The 21,542-nt window shown below is 42.3% G+C and overlaps 1 protein-coding gene and 1 long non-coding RNA gene across 4 annotated transcripts in view; both read right to left on the minus strand.

Annotated features, from left to right (window-relative positions):
* Positions 1-21,542, minus strand: part of LOC143367066 (uncharacterized) — a 391,763-nt gene that overhangs the window by 55,560 nt on the left and 314,661 nt on the right. The window lies entirely within an intron of this gene.
* Positions 1-21,542, minus strand: part of LOC143367001 (fatty-acid amide hydrolase 2) — a 174,392-nt gene that overhangs the window by 26,952 nt on the left and 125,898 nt on the right. The window contains exon 8 of one of the 3 annotated variants that reach the window (XM_076808587.1): positions 3,436-3,523. The exons of the other annotated variants lie outside the window; for them this stretch is intronic. Coding sequence (XP_076664702.1) covers positions 3,446-3,523 — 78 coding nt within the window. The 3' untranslated portion in view covers positions 3,436-3,445. Of the gene's footprint in view, positions 1-3,435; positions 3,524-21,542 lie in introns of those variants that run through there. 3 annotated transcript variants of the gene reach the window in all.

Below are 21,542 nucleotides of genomic sequence, written 5' to 3' on the forward strand. Positions count from 1 at the left end.
AACTCATAACATCAGCATTTCTCAATATTTTTTAATTATTTTTGTTTCATATTACTTCTCAAACATCAAACTTAATATAATATTAAATAAATAATTTAATATGACTTTTTTACACATAAAATGTGTAATTTTATTCAATTTTATTAAATGGGTAATTAGGCGTTATAAACTAATATTTTAACATACGTAAATTATACATTACTTTATATACAACAATTTTGTTTATTTAAAAATATTTACAAAAGCTATACACACATAACTATTTTATTAACGATTGTGCTTCTTCGCTAAGTGAAAGTGACTTGAGCTTTAGTTCTGGTTTTAAGTGAGTAATATATGGATCCGAAGTTGTCAGAAGCGTGTTGAGCATATCCTGATTCGTTGCCAAATGGGAGCATTTCTTGGTGTGATATAGTCTATAATATCTACAGCCTTTATTTCTGCTTTCCTGAGACTCTTCTGAGAGCGTACCCACAGGCTAAACAGCACATTCTACAATGGCCTTACCGTGCATTAAAATTTATACAGAGTTGCCGGCATGTAATACCAGGGGTACAACGATATTGCTAATCTAGCTGTTTTTTTTTGGGAAAATGTATTAAATTTATCTGCATCGATAGCAAAATTGCTGCAAATCACTTCCAAAACAACAGTCAGTCTTTTTATTAATGTTTTGTCAACTTGTGTTATTTCGGCTGTTATACTCGGTGTTCTCGAAAGTTCCTCGAGATTCGAGCAAGACTTTCGATTATACAAAAATGTATCAAGTTCCGAAAGCGTAATTTATAAGAAATGAATTTTAACTGTATATATCCTACAATGTACTGAACGAGACCGATAAATAAATGAATAATTGTGTAAATGACGAGATAAAGTTAATATTGGAACGTACACTACCGGTAAAACCGACGAAGATAAAGGATCACTCGAAAAGAATCACACGAAGTATACCGTTCACCTGTCGAACAGAAAGAGGGCGAACTCGAGCGGTTCGGCACTCGCCACATCCATAGCTCGCGGGACCCGAGCTACTCGATCCACCCGTGAATCCCGCGAGACGCGAGGAGACGTCGTCACGGCTCACCGGTGCGCCAGTGCCGTCGCCACGACGATCTAGTCCTTTATTTGAGAGATTTACAATAATAATAAATGCCTAAACACTCTTTTTTAAATCTTTTTTAAATCTTGCAGCTTCATCTTTGCGCGTATTCTCTGGCTAATATTTAATAAGTCTCTCTTATCGGGCTACTTCCCTGCTATGTAGAAGACATGCATTGTCATTTCAGTGCCTAAGGGAGGTAATAGATGTGACATACGGAACTATAGGTCAATATGTCTCCAGAATGTTATGCTCAAAGTATTTGAAGGTCTGATTTCCTCCAAACTCTCTAGCTCTTTTAAAAATATAATTATTCATTAACAACATGGTTTTATGCCAGGTTAATCTACGACAACGAACCTGCTTAGCTAACAGCATGATTTAATCAATAGCATAGAGAAGGGACTTCAAGTGGATTTTATCTATACATATTTTCACAAAGCGTTCGATTCTGTTAGCCACTCTATCCTACTATCGAAACTGGATGCCTTCGGCATCCGGGGCGCCGCTTTTCTTTGGCTCTCAAGCTTTTTATCTGGCAGGTATATAAGGGTAAAATATAAGGACTGTTATTCGTCCAGGTTTTTGGCGATTTCCGGGGTACTTCAAGGGTATCACTTAGGGCCGTTACTATTCAACCTCTTTATTAATGACATCTGTGAGGTATTTGTCCATAGTAAGTCCTGCTTTATGCTGATGATTTGAAAATCTTTCTCTCGATTGGCAACCGTGACGATGCACTTATTACTCCAACACGACATAGACAGACTTAATGGGTGGTGCGGTACGAACAAACTGGACTTTAACTTATCCAAGTGTAACGTTGTCCGCATCAGTCGTAAAAGGGAGATCATACTGTTTGACTATAAACTCAGCTCTGCTCGGCTCACAGCTCTCGATAGAATCAAAGATCAAGGCATTGTTTTTAGCTTACACTTATCCTTCCGTGAACACTGTCAGTTTATCGGGGGCAAGGTCTCAAAATCCTCGGTTATATGATTCGTGTCTCCCGTCACTTTAAACTCAGTTCTACGATTAAACTTCTGTAGGTCGTGTTAGTTCTTCCGCATTTTGAATACGCTACAATCATCTGGTGTTCACATTTCAAGTACCTATAGTAGTATAACAATGGGGATTCTAATTCAAATTTGGGTTTCAAGGTCATGATAAGGATTTCCCCCCGACCTCGAAATCCAAATTTGAGTTTAAAAATTTAAAAAATTCGTTTTTTTGCCGGCGGGCGGCGGCAGGCGGTGGCAGCGGATAACGTCATAGAGATGGCGGTGTTACGTATGTGGAATTTCCAATACGCCGCTCTCAAGAATTTTTCGAGCTCGCGTCTGCGAAGGGAAAACGCCCTAAAATCCTTTCGCATATCACAAACCACTAAGGGAAGTGATGATCTCGACCATCTGGATCACGACCATGGGAACGGGTGTAACGCGACGACGACCCATACGGATTTCCTTATATGGAGATTTGTAACGAATCCCCACTCATTTTGGGACTATATAAACCCTTTAGTTTCAACCCTCTTTGGTTCAAAGCAGTGAAGTCACGCGTAGAGTCACGTCGTGTCACGCTCGTACAGAGTTGGTTAGATTCAGTAGGATCGGGTTCGAGTCGCCTTACGAACCAATAGTTAACCTCACAGAATCCGCTAGTTCAGTTATATTCTGGGTTACGATTGAAATAACCATTCTTACGCCCCGCATCGCCAGTGCGTTAACACCGTGCAAATATTGGTAACTACATTATTTAATCACTAATCGCGACACTTACATTTGTAGAATAATTGATTATTGAATATACTAATGGTGTTCACTTGTAAATCGAGTAGATTCGATAACCCATCTTTTACCCAGCGATCCTTATAATGTTAGTAGCACTCACCCACTGATACAACTTTACCGCTCGAGTTGTATCAAACTTTAATTAAAAGTTACGAGGCATTACTAACATTTCCTGTGACTGCCTGATTTCGCATCAGGTTTGTTCACCTCCAACACCAAAACAAGGAATCTTTACCAACCCAGTGGCTCCCCGATTTCGCATCGGGTTCGTCCACGTTTTAACCCTCCTACGGCTCCCTGATTTCGCGTCAGGTTCGTCCACGTTTTAATCCTCCTACGGCTCCCTGATTTCGCGTCAGGTTCGTCCGTATCCTACAGCTCCCTGATTTCGCATCGGGTTCGTCTGTAAATCTACCAACTTCCGAACGGCTCCCTGGTTTCGTACCAGGTTCGTCAGTGAATAATCCAACCTCCTAATAGCTCCTCGACTTCGCGCCGAGTTCGTCTGTGAATTTCATCCTAGTGACTCCCCGATTTCTCTTCGGCTCCCTGACTAACAATTAGGTTCGTCCTCGCCGTCAATAATCCTAGCGGCTCCCTGATTTCGCATCAGGTTCGTCCGCGCACCTAACTAACAAATTCATAAACCGTATTCCTTGGGAAATATCCCTCTCGCCGGCCTCTCGCGTTGCCGCAGCCCCGGCTCGTAACAGCGGAGTGGTGGGAGGTGTAGCGTGAGAACTGATATCGAATCAATCGACACCGAATCGATATCGTACCGATACCGAAGTGCGTGGAGGGGGAAACCCGCGGATGAAGTCGGTAAGGAGGGAAATATGAATTTTAAGATATTAATATATAACGAAGAACAGAAACTCGGGGCGACGGGGCTCGAACCAAAGACCTCCGCGTTACTGGTCAGCCGCCTAAGACACACTCACACACACACACACGAACGCACGCACGCACGCACGCACGCACGCACGCACGTACACACATACACACACAAGAACGTCAACGCGTACGCATGAATGGAAAGAATTATGGTGCCGGGAAGAGAAAGAGGAAGACGGGTAAATAAATAGAAAAATAATATGTTGTAAGAAATTATATATATTGTTACATTAATAACAATATAATAATATATATAATAATAATAATGTATAATATATATATATATTACATTATTATTATATATATTATTATTATATTATTATTAATGTAATAATATATATAATTTCTTACAACATGTATTATAGGAAAAAAGGAAAAAAATAACAATAAAAGAAAAATAATAAAAATATAAAAACTAATAGGGTGGGAGTGATGGCGGCGCTAATGGCGATGACGGTGGCGCCATATATAGTCGCATCCGTCGCTGGGCCCTCGGCGCTGCATATGGCCGCACCCGCGCGACCCCATATACGGGCTCCTGTTGCATCACAGGCCACAAATCACGCCTAATACGAAGCCGTGGCGCCCGTAACAGCGGCGCGGGCAAGTTCTAGAATACAGAAACATTGATATAATATTAATGCATCAAACACATAAAACAATGCAATTATTACATACCTGCGGTGGTGAAGGCGACGGCGACCGCGACGGCGGCGAAGGCGACGACGGCGGCGAGCCCCAATCAGAGGACCAGGAGGATGAGGGCGGTAGTGAGTTCTACAACATAATTAACAATATAATGTAATATTCGTACGAACGCCTGATTTAATTTCGCGCGTTTGCAAGGGTTAAACGTAATAAACATAAAATCACTGTTATGTACATACCTCAGGATTGTCCCGCCATTGCTCGGGATCACACTCTGAAGCGATACGTGTTAGCCCCATTTTCATAAGAAATTGTCACTTAAAAAAAATGTAACTGTTCGCTGTCAAGCTGCGAAGAGAACTGGTCTTGAAGTATGTCCAGGCTCGCGCATATAAACCCTAATCTTGCAACCGAGAAGTGCATAGCTTTGCAAAGTAAGATGCCTTTGTTCTTCACCTTCATCTTCGCTGACCATCCCATTCTTCCACGCACTGGTCATTTGGTTGAACCGAATCACTTTCCCTTCTTCTTTGGACACATCATTCGACTAGACCATACCACTCTGATCGTGTAATCAATGCCTGTCATACCACTCAGAACGTGTGTCGAACGGGTATTGAACCACTTTGAACGTGTATTGAACGTCTATCGTATCACTTTGAACATCTATCGTACCACTCCGAACATCTATCGAACGTCTATCGGACCACATTGAACGTGTATCGAACATCTACCTACCACTCTGAATGTGTATCGAACGTCTATCCAACCACTTTGAACGTGTATGGAACATCTATCGAACGTCTATCGTACCACTTTGAACATGTATTGAACCATTTTGAACGTGTATTAAACGTCTATCGTACCACCTTGAACATCTATCGAACGTCTATCGTACCACTCTGAACATCTATCGAACGTCTATCGAACCACTCTGAACATCTACCGAACGTCTATCATACCACTTTGAACTTGTATTGAACCACTTCTTCATTATAATTACAACCATCGTCTTAATTTACCACACATCACATGCAGGAGGTTGGGTGGGAGGGTGACGAAAAACATTTTTATATGCATTAAAAGAATTGATTATATTTATTTACGCATTTCTCTCTGGCGTTTAGACCAACAGTTAAATATTTTAAATACATTTTGCAAAGCACAATGCTTTGCGTGTCTGCCACATCGCAGAGTATTAACTACATTTAGCTTATTTAGAGATTTGATATCCTCGTAGTCAATGTCCAGTGTCTCAATGATCACATCCGCTCTCGTATTGTCGTCGAGGAAATCGGCAAGCCAGCCGCGTTTCTACAACCCTTTAACGTACACAATATGGGGTGCGTCATCTTCTTCATCGGTCGCACCGGGAACAGCTTTCGTAATTAGCTGTTTAGCCATACTGTACGGAACGTCTCCATCTTCCCACCGTAGTCCATGATGTTTTGCCACCAACCATCGGATGTTCGATTTGTCGGATTTCGTAAAAAGATATTGCGGCATCAAACTCCCAAAAATATAGTGCGAGAAAATTGTTCCCATTCGTAGGACAGCCACTTCCTTGACAACAAATCGTCCATCAACGATGTACCCTTGCAGGTCAACAAATGTTGGTACGGCCATTATCGGTACAGAGATGTGCTCGCTTCCAAGACAGACAGGAGAACGCGGTCTTTCTCGTAAAGCATCTTGATTTTCACGATGAAAATTTGTACGAATTTGGTACAGGAGAGGGTGGGCAAGTAGCGCAGTAATTTAATTGATTTCGCGCACCAAATTTGTCAGCGGATTGTATTCAACCACCCGATCGTGGAGAATGAGAGAGTAGGCTGTAGTATTTGCAGGTACGTTTTCTGTACAATCAAATTCTATGCGCACGTCCACGGTACTATTCTTGATCGACTCATTTTGTCCCGAGCAATCAATCACCACGAGGGGGCCAAATAGCAAAAATTGGGCCACGGTGAATAATGCCTCGTTGCAACTATGTCCGTAATACGATTTACGAAAATGCGTATACAGGTTAAATAAGATGGCGTGCCTATTCTTGTTAAAGTCCAAGTTCATGTCAACGTACGGGTAAAATTCCGAGTTGAGAAAAAGTTTTACATTGGTCAATTTGCAGTGGTCGAATCGAGTAACATCTTCAGTCATCACGTTCTTTCGAGCAGTCTGTAGTGCAAAGATAATGTATCGCGGCTTCTCCAACTGTGCAGCTGCCTTCGCGGCCCACGAATGCTTGGTCGTGCTCTGTAAGAGAGGATACTCGTACAGATCCCACGAGCGAAAACTAATGCTCAGGTTTCGTCCACTTTCCATGTAGCAAGCATGTAGCAACGACAGCTTATTAACGTCGTTCAGCGTCACATGGGGCATCCGCCATTGCACTTTAAGTAATTCAATTTCTGGTTCCAACGTATGGCGATCCTATTAGAGAATTGTTATTGTTGCGCGATCGTATTAAAATCAATTCGTGACGTGCATTAATAACCATGCGTTTGTAGTCCTCGCAAAATCCCAACAAATATTTGAGCGGGATGCAAAAATTGAAATGATTTTTCACTATTAGCTCATCGTGCCGTTTCAAGCCCCATTCCGCATTCTCCATATTTTTGTCTTCATCAGATGTCATCGATACATAGTTTTTAAGTGTGCTAGTTATTCCAACGTTTCTGTTGCGACCAATCTCCACACCATTCAGTTCGTATCGAATCTCATCAAATATGAATGCCATGCAATTATTTCCCAACCAGGGAACCGAACCCTAACCCGTACCCGGTTCGGTTTGCCGTACCGCCGACTAACCCGCCTAACCGGGTAACAGAATTCCTCTGTAACCCGACTAACCGGGTTAATGCGGTTAGAGTAATATTGGAAGAATACAGGGGTTGGAGTGCGTATTAAGAAGTGAGAAATCTTCGACTTCCTCCATTTCTAATCAGATCTTTCGCCGATGAAACTGACACCAAGAACGACGTAATTCGGAAAATAATGAAGGAAATTTCATGCAAATTTCATTTCCATATTCCGAGGCTAATTTCGTTAATAATAGTCCGATTTACATGAAATTTAGTATGATTATCATCGGAAAAACATAAGGAATCCATCGACATTACTTCCATATCGATACGATAAAGACTAAAGAATTATTTTTTTCTGAATCGGGTATGAATCCTCGGCCTACTGTAGCGAATTGCGGTTGGCGCCCCGCAGTTAAGGGGTGAAAATAAGAAATATCCATTTCAGCGTAGTAAGAAATTCTTTATTCATTATCGTATTGACATGGAAGTGACACCAATGGATTCCTAATGTTGTCCTGATGAAAATCGTACCAAATGTCATGTAAATCAGACAATTTTACACAAGCAATTTGTATTGCTTATGTAAAAGTAATCCGTCGATATGCGTTCGCTGCCAAGGGCGATTATAATGTTCCAGACACCGACAATACTGCTGAACCTCAGAATCGGCTTTTATATGCTCGGGAAGTCTGTCCCACAAATCGTCAATGTGTCTGCCAAACTGGCGCACTAGAATAATCTTTGATATATATTTCAACTGCTCAGAGGTTAAGTTTGAGCTGTTTTGCTCCGGCGCGAGCCTATAAATAGAGCGCAGCACCGCAGCTTCGATGTATCAAAATCAATTTCGCGGTTCGTGGAGAGAGGGAGCATGCGATTCGTGCGACAACCTGTGATGATACGCGTGACAAATTTTGATGATAAATCGCAAATGATGTCCTCGAAAACAAGACGCAAACATGGCAGCATGCTACCAAACACTATGCGTTGCGTCATTTGCGGTCCATCAAACTGTGGAAAGACCAACGTGCTGGTGAGCTTGTTGGAAAGTCCTCACGGCGTATGCTTCGAGAACGTGTACGTGTATTCCAACTCGTTGCAACAGCCGAAATATCAGTATTTGGAGAATTCATTGACTCCGATAGATGAAATTGGCTACTTTACGTTTTCGAATAACAGTGACGTCATCCCACCGAGCGAATCCCTTCCGAATTCCATTTTTATCTTTGATGACGTGGCATGCGAAAGCAAGATACGATAAGGGAATACTTTGCAATGGGGCGCCACTCGAACGTGGACAACTTCTATATCTGTCAGACGTATGCAAAGATTCCCAAACATCTTATACGCGACGATGCGAATTTGTTGATACTGTTTAAGCAGGATGGTACCAACTTGAAACATGTGTACAACGATCATGTAAACACTGATATGTCTTACGAGGATTTTTTGCGCTTTGTGACGTAATTGTTGGCAGCGGGAGTATGGTTTCATAGTGATAGATAAAGATAGCGCGATGTCCAATGGACGTTATAGAAAGGGATTTAACGAGTTTCCGGTACCGCGAGAGGATCAATCATCGTCAACACGTCGGTGGGAAAGCAACGTCTACGGTACAACGATGATCAGTAGTCAGGAGATTAAGGATCGCGAGAGAATAGCAAAGGAAATTGCAAAAACCAGCGAATTCATTCGCAAGGAACATCAGGCTTTGAAGACTGGCAAGATGGAGGAAGATATCGCGTTGGAAAGATACTTTAACCCTCCGGTGGGCGCGCCCGCGGCAATTTGCCGCAAATTTTACATTTCGTATTCTACCACATGTTGTGTTCAAACTGGATCCATGTCCAGTTCAGGATTCTTCCAGCGGACATTTTTGCATCATGCTACGTACTTGTCCGGTTCAAATTCAGTTTGGAAGTGTCTCCAATTGAATGAAAACGAAAGTATACCGCGTATCCGGCCGGTAATCGCCCGTGTACTTACAAGTTTTCCAGGTCTCCACCGCCGATTGCTTTGATTTTTGGATATGTGCTAGACGACAGAAAAATAAGATATAGGTGTTTTTTTATTTTGGCCTGTTTGCATGGCTAGGGGGTGAAACCACCCCTAAAAGGTTTTCAGGAGTTCGTCTCCGATTGTTCTGGTTTTTGGATATGTTTTAGAGAACAGAAAAATAAGATATGCGTGTTTTTTTATTTAGGCCTGTTTCCATGTTAGGGGGTGAAACTACCCCTCAATGGTTTTCAGGTCTTCGTTTCCGATTCCTTTTTATTAGTTTCGTCGCTGTTGCATTAGGTAATTAGGACCTTATGTGTTGGAGAATAATATTACTTTCCACGCTTTTATTTAACTTTGTCTATGCTTTCCTGTGTCTTTCCATTCTCCCCTTCGTCTTTGAGGTATCGAAATACCGAGAATCAATTAATTTTCTTCGACTACGCGGCAGAATGGGTACAGTACCCACTCGTTATAGCCCCGTTTCTACCATGCGTTGAGCCCCGGCGACTATCCCCAACGAGTGCGTATTGTATCGCATATCAAAGAAAAGACCGAAAAAGCCGAACGCCGAATGAAAAAACAACTGCGCACTGTCTCATACCACTTGACCGCTCGAGGAGGAATCAAAGCAAGCCGAATAGGCTACTCATTTGTCAAATTGCGTGCGCCCGGTCCCGAAGCTCGCGACTATAGATAGAGAGACAGAACTGTACGTCTGAACAAGGGAGTGCCATATTTGTCGTGTGCTTGCTGTTATATGCCTTATGATGTAAGTATATTTTTTATGAATTCTGGATTCCTTCTTAGATAGTTTTTTATTTTTTAGTATCTTATAAACATTGTAACGTAACCAAGTTACGTTTTTCTATGTTCTTTTGGGATTTTTGTTTAGGTCTCGTAAAATTGTGCGTCCTGCGGACGTTGGGAGAGCGTTACAAGAAGTGTCAGAAGAAGAAACTGAATCAGGTGTTAGCGTAACAGAAAGTGAAGAGGAGATTATTGATATAGAAAACCATAGCAGTGCCTCTGAACAATCAGCAGACGAACTAGGTCGCTTTTCTATACCAACCCGAGATGAAGAGAGGCGTCAACATCGAGGTGATTACCATTTTTACATTGGAAAGGATGAGGAAACGATTTGGATAAGTGAACCACCAACTTCTGCCAAAACAAAGGCGAAAAACATTATAAAAGTTTTATCAGGACCAAAAATGGCTGCCACGGATGTTCAGACAGAAGTAGAAGCGTTTTACTTATTTATCACTCAACGAATGATCAACGACATTGTGACTAATACCAACAAATATATCCACAAGAAAAGAACTGAAGTCAACTATTCAAGAGACAGGGATTGTAGAGATACAACAAATGTAGAAATTAAGGCTCTTCTAGGTGCACTGTATTTGATAAGTATAAAAAAGGGTGGTCACACAAACTGCTATGAGCTGTGAAATTCAGATGGCACAGGAATGATTGTTTTACGAGGACTCTTCAGTTATAAGCGCTTCAGATTCTTGCTTCGAGCTCTTAGATTTGACAACTTAGATACACGAAATGCGCGCAAACAAATTGACAAACTTGCACCTATTCGAGATTTCCATCAAGAATTTGTCACTAACTGTATCGCCCACTACAACGTAACTGAGTTTGTGACCATTGATGAGATGCTTCATCCTTTTAGAGGGCGTTATGGGTTTGTACAATATATCCCTAACAAGCCTGCAAAATATGGCATCAAAATATATGCACTCTGTGATGCCCAAACTTTTTATACTCTAAACTTTGAAGTTTATTGCGGAAAGCAGATGCCAGGACCCTATCTAAAATCAAACAAGCCTGATGATGTTGTAAAGAGATTGGTCAAACCGATTGAGAAAACAAACAGGAATCTTACCACTGATAACTACTACAGTAGCTACCCTCTGGCCGAGTATCTCTTAGGAAAGGGATTGACATTTCTGGGAACCATGAAAAAGAATAAAAGAGAAATTCCTCCTGAATTTCAAGCAAACAAGACCAGAGAGGTCAAATCATGTATTTTTGGTTTTCAAGATGACTTTTGCATGGTTTCAGCAGTTCCAAAAATGAACAAAGCAGTGATTTTCCTTTCAACAATGCATGACACAGTTGAAATAGATCAGGAAACTAACAAGTCTCGGATCAACCTAGACTATAATGCTACTAAGGGAGGTGTAGACACTGTAGACCAGATGTGTTCATCTTACAGCACTTCCAGAATCACAAGACGATGGCCCCTTGCCCTTTTTTACCGACATCTTGACATTGCCGGAATAAATGCAAATATTATCTACAAATTTATCAATCCTGAAAATAACGACAGACGACGAGTTTTTTTGAAACATCTTGCTTTTAACCTGATGGAAGAACACTTGAAGGAACGAGCATTACTTGAAACACTTCCCACGGAAACTCGCGTATTTTTGCCCAAGTATAGGAACGACAAAGATCAGGTCCAGGTACCAGAAAAGCCTGGGATTTGTTATGTTTGTGACAGTCACAAAAATAACAGAACAAAAAAAATGTGTCAAAAATGTTGTAGAAATGTGTGCACGAAGCACAGTCACGTAATTACAAACTGTGTAAACTGTGAAAGCGAGCAGCAGATGGATGTGGACTAATTATCTGTTTGTTATCTTCATCGCCATTAATATTTGATGTTCATTGAATAAAATATTATTAAGCAACAAATGTAATTTCGATTTTCTTCTGTGAGACCTAAAATTGTCTAAATTTAGAGGTAGAACAACGAGAACTGCGATTGCGGTGTAAATGCCGCAGCGCGCCCACTCATGCAAGTCTGAAGAGCGCGCCCACCGAAGGGTTAAACCTATTACCGAGCCCTTAAAACATATTGTGGAAAATACTGCTGAGAAAGAAGCTAACATATCACCTGCGATGAGTATGAGCATTGAAACATTAACGCCTAAAACAAAAATCCAGCCGAAATGGAACGCATCGCGTAAAAGAAATAGTAAACAGTCATACATGTCATTGGAAAATTCGCTCGTAACCTCCACACCAGTTCAATCGAAGCGGAAACGGTTGAATGTCGCATCAAACGATTCCACGGTTCCTCCTACGTCAATAAATACATTTCCCGATGTACAGTCGCTCACAACCAATGATGACGAAGACGTGTATGAAACTTCTGCCGATGAGTCGCTTGCAGCATCTATTAGAGAGCAACTCCAAACATCCGAGGGGCAAGAAACGTTTCGCAACCATTTCGGTCCGTTGGGACAAAAATACATGAGCGCAATCCTAAGTGGAGATAGGGATACGACCATAGATTATGTGTACGGTGTATACTTTGGTGGTAGTGGAATGATGCTGGGGGATAAGGTTTTCGATATGGACAAGGATGATAATATAATCATAGAAGGTGTAAGATATGGAGGAACGCCCGGTCTGTACGAACTGATTTTCAAGAGAATTCCCGATGATGCTATATACACAGATGCTGATAACAAAAATACAAAAGTATACTGCTGATGACGAATGCTCACAGACGTGGTCATAGCGCACAAAATCCCATATTGGGTAACAAGGGATACAAGTACAAACATGTAATTGCGCCACTACTACCCCGTGTATTGACCAGTAAAGCGGGGAAAGGTCTAAGGACACCGCGAGTCATGGTGGTAAACGATAACAAGATCGATTATGTGCACTGGGATGATCCCAAGGAGCTGGTGGATCGATTGCGTTTGCTGGAAGCGTCGCGTCAGGCGGGTAACAACTCGCACGACAACGAAATTCTATCGATTATCGAGGAACTCCGCGAGGCAGGCCTCATTATAAATTAAACCGCACGCCGATGATGTGCACTGTATGCGTCGAGATGCCGATCAACAAATTTGGGGTATCGCTCGAGAAGAGTGGAGCAGCTACAATGGACTATTACAAATGGAGCGGCATGCTTCGAAATTATATGCGTGATAACGCTCTTTGCGTGACCGGTGCCGACTTTGATGCATAATCGCGCAAGATACGACGCATAGCTTAGCCGGTGGCTGACAGCGATGCCGTTAATAAACTATATGTGGAAAAGAGCATTCAACTTTTGAGAGATGAAGCTGGTCGCGTTTCAGAGAAATATGCTGACGTTGCAAAACAGCGTTCAAAAGATTATCGCAAGCATTGAATCCTATCCCGCAGCAACAATGCGAAGGAGAATCATGCGAGACGGTTAAACTTGTCCAGAATTTCCTTGGGGCGGTGGAGAACACATAATGCACGTACACGATAATTATCGCATCATTCGTGGCAAAGATACATCTGCGATCGAACATGCAGCCATTATCGAAATCCATGAGTGAAGAATACCATGGCCACAAGAAGCGACAACTTGTGGACGAATTGCACGCTCCAGATTGAAGACATTTCCCGCGGAGACGCGTCATAGTGCATGGATACGATGCTCTGTGGCAAGCTGACATTGTAGAAATGCGTCCATACTCGCGATTCAACCAGGGTCACCACTACATACTCACCGTCATCGATGTGCTGAGCAAGTATGCATGGGCGTTGCCGCTCAAGACTAAAAGTGGCGCTGAGGTGACTAAAGCGTTTGCGAAGGTATTTAGAGATCGGTATCCGAAAAATTTGCAAACCGATCAAGGAAAAGAATTTTACAACACCGATGTGCAGAAACTCTTGAAAAGCACGACAGTAATCATTATTCGACGTATTCGGTGATGAAGGCCTCCGTCGTAGAACGTTTCAATCGAACTTTGAAGAACAATATGTGGAAACTGTTTACGCTCAATGGAACCTATAGATGGACCGATTCGCTATCGCGTCTACTTGCAGAGTATAACGCGCGAAAACATAGAACCATCGGAATGCGTCCTTGCGATGTTACCCCTGCGATCGCCGACAAGCTGCTAGCCACCGTATACAGCAACATAAAGATCGCTGCTCCAGCGAGATTCGAGTTGGGTGAGTTTGTGCGCGTGAGCAAATTTAAAACCATCTTCGATAAAGGTTATACACCGAATTGGACAACGGAGGTGTTCGAGATAGCCAAAGTACAGGTAACTAATCCCGCGACGTATCTGCTCGTCGATTGCTGTGGAAAACCCGGTGCTGGAGGATTCTATGAACACGAGCTGCAACGCGTCACCGATCCTGATGTGTATCTAATGGAAAAAGTGCTGCGTAGAAAGGGGGATAAGGTATATGTCATGGATAAATAAAAATAATGTATTGTAAAATAATAATAATAATACATGATTCAATAAAATATAATAATTTCTATACATGTGCAAAGAATTTTATTTTTATGCAATAATTCCGCTATTTAGAAGAACGAGTTAATAAATGCAATAATTTTTATTTTACAATGGTATTCTATAATGTCCCCAGGGCAGCGTGTCGGTTGAATCGAGTACGATATACCGTTTGTCATCGTAAGGACTTAGAGCGATTTTGGATTCCGAAATTGTGTACACTTTGTGCAATTTCGACCGTATGCATGATTGCCTGCGAAGCATTTCGATTTCCTTTTGCAAACACTGCGCATAGTCGTCGAAAGTTATCGTTCTGGCTATGTCGTTGGTCTTGACGCCTTTCGCCTTTTTCGTATCTTCTTTGCCATCTACGCGGAGTGCATACACTTTCGCTCTAAGACCTACGAATTCGGTCATTATCATCCCACTATTTTCATCCTTCATCAGCCCCGGAACCTTCTTATTTAAACGCGGCATATCATAGGTATTGTCGATAGGATAATCGCTTGTATCAAATCTATCGATATTGTGTTTCATGGTCTCGTAAATATCATCGCATTGAATGTGATAGATCAGGCTATCAGTGTCTGTATATAGTATTTTACATTTTTGACCACGCAGTGGAGACATGTACTCGTGATGAAATTCGTACAAACAAATTTTTGATATGTCTAGAATGCACATACCCACGTATATCGGTTTGTTGAATTTCACCTCGAGTTTTCACAATTCAACAGCTATTAAATTTTCCGAAAAAACACTTCTGCTGTGGAAATTCGGTTTCGCAATCATTGCCTCCGCACCATATCGCCCATCCCAGTGTGTTAAAAGTTTTACATCTACGTGATTTCGCACATTTTCCATAGTTTTGCCAAATACCGCGTTGTTCATCAATTTGTACAAATTTTTTTCAAAGTCTTTAGTCACGCTTGTTCTAAACCGTGTATTGAGTTCGATGTAATCGCGGAGCCAGGGAGATTGAGCGAATTGAAGCACGCGGTGTATCTTTGTAATACGAAGACCGTGATGCGTGCACTGCTGCAGGTTGCGGTAATGGATAACGTAACGCTGCTTATCATATAATGTTGCGAGTAGCTTGTCCTGTCTGCTGCCAGATGGTTTGACACGCGTTGGGCAGAACGGTAGATCGGCGTGAGCGTCGTGCAGACGTTGCGGGTATTCCAGATCTATCTCGAGAATGTATCCCGTGGGCGAATCGATAGCGATCGAAGACACGTCAAAATTTGCGACATCTTCGACCCATTGAAATTTGGCGTATGGTAAGGGCTGGCACATTGCCCATCCGTACAAATTGTTCACGTCAAAGTACATCAAGTACGATGACCGTTCCGATGCGTCGTAAGATGGCATGTACTTGTTATTGACTTGTGCGTATCTTCCGGAATATTGGCTTAAACCGCCACGTATACCGCGTTCTATAAACATGACCATATCAACTTCTGTGAGCAATTCGAACGTAATTTTGGTATGTTTTAGCATGGCATCCCATGTAAAGCCAGGTAAAGTATAATAATGCGCGGAATCTAATCCGTAACTCTTGATACAACTTTCGCGAAAATTTTAAAAAATATCTGCCAATAACAAGACATCTGTTTTCAAATACAAATCGCTGTATTCGCCCAAGGTTCTAATCCCGAAACGCTGCCAGACAGTCTCGGCGTGCGCGTAATCGCTCTCGGATACAGTCTAACCTGTTAACGAAATGTAGAATGATTCGCGTGGTGGTAAGCACGGATCCTGCAGCTTGTTCGCGCAATCAAGGTATTCGTACGGAAATACACCCTTTCGCGTCAATAAATTGAAATCTTCGATGGATATTGTTTCAAATTGGGATCGTAAAATTTTTAATTTATCTGCGCTAAGAAAATATGCTAATTTGTCAAGACTGGTATTTAGAAATTTGTACGAATCGATGAATCGCAATTTAATACAATTTCGCGAGTCTGATTCTTCAGCCGTATCTTCGACATTTTTCGTGAATGAAATATATTTTTCTTTAGTCATGGGCAATACGTCAACGCTGCCTTCGAAAGCGGTAGCTATTTCCTCGATAATAAAATGCGAATCATAGCCGGATAAATTATGGAAAACTATTGGGATGTAAAAGGAATTTTTATAATTTAAATTGCACTTCGAATGTGCGGAGCCTCTAAACCGTCCGGATAGATGGCAATGATCACGCACTCGTTTATCATCAGCCTCGAATGGCTTTTCACAAATGTGGCAATGCTTCGCGCTGTGACATGCCCTCCACTGGTCTTTCGTCAACTTTTACATGGGAACATTATTGGCCAGGATGGGTTTAGCAAAATCCGCAAAATTTGTCAGCTCTTTCACGAACCAAGAAACGCAATCCACATCGCGATGATATCGATATGCTGATAACGATGCATCGTACGAACAATGCATATAATAGCCAATACTATGCACCTAATGTTTCTGGTACGTGCACAATTTGTGCTCCCCCGCATCCTTCTGGACATCCTCCGTTTTCTCTAGGATGCACTCTATACTCCAAGTTATTTTAGAAGGAACCTGCCGACCGACGAGTTTAGACCGGTTCTGCGCATGTTGGCGCCTATTGGCTATGCCACCACCAATGGCCTTTCGGCTGCGCGTCGGTTCTGCGCCGAAAGCATTGACGTGGCGCCACTTTCGTATACACCGCATGTTTCGACTTTTTGTCGGATTTGATTGTCTCTTTTTTATTGCAAATATCTGTTCAAGAATATTTGACAAAAAATGTGTCACAGATATAATATTACGCAAAATGCAATCAACTTCGCGGTTCCCCATCCAAAAAAATAAAAAAGGAAAGGTAAGCAACTGAAATATTATAAGTAACTGAAATATTATATGTAACTGAAGTATTATAAGCAACCGAAATATTATAAGGATAAATATTAATCTGAAAGGCCTGAAAAATGTATACTTTAATTTAATGGGAAACTTTTCTCTTACAGATAGTTCACTCTGGACAAAGAAAGATTATTATAAATATTTACAATGACAAGAAAGCTCAATTTCCGGAGATGAAATACAAAGAAATGATAAAATTAGTGGGAAATACTTGCGGTGTGGGATATCGTACCGTCGTCGAAACTTTAAAAGAATTTAAAAGGACGGGGACTGTGACTTCACCTTCAAAGAAACGGGTAAGGCCCGATATAATGCAGCAGATGTCGGAAGACGAAATTGGAGCAATAAGCAAGCAAGCCTTTTGGGAACGAAGAGAACTACCGACAGTTCCGAGAGTTTTGGCGGCGATTCAAAGAGACGAAAATTTGCCAATTTTATCGCAGAGTACGTTACAACGCCTCTTGAAGAAAATGAACTTCAAGTACGTATAAAGACAACGCAATAGTGCTTATCGAGCGGGAAGATATAATTCGTTAGCGCCGAACGTTCATTACCAAAATTCGAGAATTCAGAGCGGCGGGAAGGCCCATTTATTATTTGGACGAGACATGGGTAAATGCAGGCGACATACGGCAGCGAATGTGGGTGGACAACACCATAGCTTCGGCATCGAACGCCAGAGAAAGGGGCCTGACGATTGGCCCATCTACTCCGACTGCGAAGAGAAAACGCCTCATCGTACTCCATATTGGATCGGAGGATGGTTTTGTCGAAAATGGTTTGCTGTGTTTTGAATCGAAGACCAAGAGCGCTGACTACCACGACGAGATGAATGCAGCACACTTTTTCGGGTGGTATAAGCGCATTGTACCATATTTAAAACCAAACGCCGTTATTGTGATGGATAACGCGCCGTACCACTCTGCGAAACAGGAGCGCTGTCCCGTAACGAGCTGGAAAAATCGCAGATGAGAGAGTGGCTTACCAGCAAGGGAATACGAATGCCAGATATTCGCAGAATTAAGCCGAATTACGATAAATATGTGATCGATGAATTCGCAAAAACAACGGGGAGAACTATTCTCCGACTACCGCCTTACAAGCATGCTTGTCCCCCGCCACAAATTCGCCGTTGAACACAGTATTCACTTTGAGGTTCTGATGTTTCCTCAAGGCGCCTCGTACATGTTCCAACAAAATGGTCTCCGCATCCTGGAGGAAGTTGCGTGGCTCGATATAATTCGAATTTAGCACGGCACTGGTTAATACGCGACTATCGAACGCAGAGTCTATTTCGCACCACAAAAGTCCTGTGCTCGAATGCCCGGCACCTTCATGCATGAAACGTCCGCGCAACGAATATTTTAATCCTTCGAGCTGCGCGATTCGAGCAACCAGCGATTGTTGAACACCGATCGATAATCGCGGGCGTGTCACTCGGCTGTGTTCTTCCAACGATTCGATACATTCGTTGCACCGTTCTTCCCACGCGAGGTATTCTTCCTGTGAAATCAATCGCGCAGATTGATCCAACAATTGACGTTCTACTTGCGCGAATTCTTCCATGGCTGTAATGTTTTTTCCACGCAACACGTTGTAGCGATTTGAGACTTTGTGCAGTTTAGCGCGCATATTTTATACCTACACCACGATTTGCTATCTCTGTTTATCTCTTTCTGCGTGTCTCCTTCCTCCAATAGATTGCACGTAAAAAGCCGATCCTTCCCGATATCATCCGAGACAGTTTACGCTGACACAGCATAATTGTTTCTATGATTCACACGTACGACAAATTAGCGCGCAAAATCATCCGGCACAGTTTCTGCTGACACTGCATAATTCTTTCTGGTTCAATAAATACAATGTTATACATATGTGAACAATTTATTCGGAATTTAGCTTTAAAATAACTGTGATTGTACCACTAAGTAATGCTCTCTCTTTCCCCATACCCCCGTCCCCCGAATACATGGTATGTAAAACGCCGATCTTTCCCGACACCATCCGATACAATTTCTCATAAAAATAAGTTATTATACGCTGAAGTTTGGCAACGGCTCATGGTGTGTGTGTGTGTCACATATGTGACGCTCCGTTGGTTTCGCTATATGTACCATTCGGAAAAGACTAATGTCAGAGACGGCGTTTGGGGGAGTTGGTTAGGCGGCTGACCAGTAACGCGGAGGTCTTGGGTTCGAGCCCCGTCGCCCCGAGTTTCTGATTTTCGTTATATATTAATATCTTAAAATTGATATTTCCCTCCTTACCGACTTCACCCGCGGGTTTCCCCCTCCACGCACTTCGGTATCGATATTCGGTGTCGATTGATTCGTTATCAGTTCTTACGCTATACCCCCCACCACTCCGCCATCTCTATGATGTGATCCGCCGCTGCCGCCGCCTGCCGCCGCCCGCCGGCAAAAAACAAATTTTGAAAAGTTTCAAACTCAAATTTGGATTTCGAGGTCGGGGGAAAGTCCTTATCATGACCTTGAAACTCAAATTTGAATTAGAATCCCCATTGTTATACTAGTACCTATCCGTCATGATCGAACGGGTTCAACACAAATTCCTTTGTTTTATGTCATATACGTTGAAGGATCCCATGCCAATCGCGTGCCATACTTACCAGCCAATACTGACTAAATTGAGGCTGATAACGCTAGAAAATTGTAGGATTATTCCGATCTGTTATTTATATACAATTTGCTTAACGATAATATTGACTGTTCCGGTATTCTTCGACTTATTAAATTTTATGCGCCTATTAGAAATATAAGACGAACTTCCCTACTCTACATCGAACCTCATCTGACAGTGTTGGGTAAATTCAATGCTATTAATTGCATTGCTTCTCAGTTTAATAATTATTCCGGTATGATTGACCTTTTTGACTGTTCGTTAAACTCGTTTGAACAATCAATCTTCAAAATCGTCAACAGCTGACTCTGTTGCTATGATTTTTTTCTTTCAGGCGTCCTTTGTTCAATGTTACTTATGTTCGCTTCGTTGTGCTCACCTTATTATTTTTCTTCTTTTTCTCACTTATATATGTAGGATCACGGATAAAAGGGAAGCCTCCAGACGGGACTCGAACCAGCGATCTCCAGATTTGCGCGCTGGCCAGCCGCCTTAACCACCTCGGCTACCGCCGACTTCCCCCGGTCTTCGTTACTCCGTGTCCCCTCTTAAGGGGGCCGTCGCCGCGGGCCTTTGAATGTGTGAGTACGCTCACACAAGCTAGGAAAAGCGTGCACGTATACGCGTGTAGTAAGCAAATCGTAAATTACAACTTTCGTCCTGGAATCGGCCCGAAGGAAGTTTTTGCGGGTTTAGTTGCCTTCGGTAGACTTTCGTGCAGGGTGGTCTGGTCCGTTTGAACGCTAATAAGCACCGTACGTTGAAATAATAATGAATTTATGAATCGTGTACTCAGGACAGCCCGAAAAATGACAGAATGAAGCTTCAAGGTTTCTCCGTCACCGGCATTGATGGTATATTCGTGCCTTGTACCATCAAAACCGGTGGAAGTCCAATCTAGCCGATAAATGTAGGAAAGACATAGTTGCCGAGACGTATCGAGAGTCGAATCGCGCTGTTGCCGCATTTCCCCTATCAATATTTTTCCATCAAGGAGGCTTGAATGAATCACGGCGAAGCAGTTGGAGAACAGAGATGGGCAAAGATAATATCTGGATAAAGTCAAATAAAAGATACTACAGTATTGTCTCATAGAACGAGAGCGAGCAAGAGGCACTGAAAGCGAGCGAGAGTGGTGCGAGATAAACGACGAGATGTTGTTTGTCTCGCTCCGTCTTTCGGACGCCTGACACTCGTTCCATCTCGCTCCCCCTATCAGCTAAAAAGAAGCGAGAAACGAACACTGAGAATTAGGGCTCTGCTCGCGATACGAGCTCAACGCCGCGCCGGTCCCGACCAGCGAGGATTTGGGCTGTTCGGCGGCGCACAGTGGGGCATTTGGGGTCGAAACACGGCACTAAGTCCTTTTACAAAAATATCGCTAAACTGCAAATTTTCTTTTACAGGCAGTTGATTGCAGGTATTATGATTGTTTTTCATATTCATTAATTTTTAACGCGACTACACGGTTTCGAAGAAGAGAACCACGAAACTCTTCAGAATTTGTATTGTTGTTTATAGTATTATTGTT

The sequence above is a fragment of the Andrena cerasifolii genome, chromosome 3 (assembly GCF_050908995.1).
Source record: "Andrena cerasifolii isolate SP2316 chromosome 3, iyAndCera1_principal, whole genome shotgun sequence".
Classification (NCBI taxonomy): domain Eukaryota; kingdom Metazoa; phylum Arthropoda; class Insecta; order Hymenoptera; family Andrenidae; genus Andrena; species Andrena cerasifolii.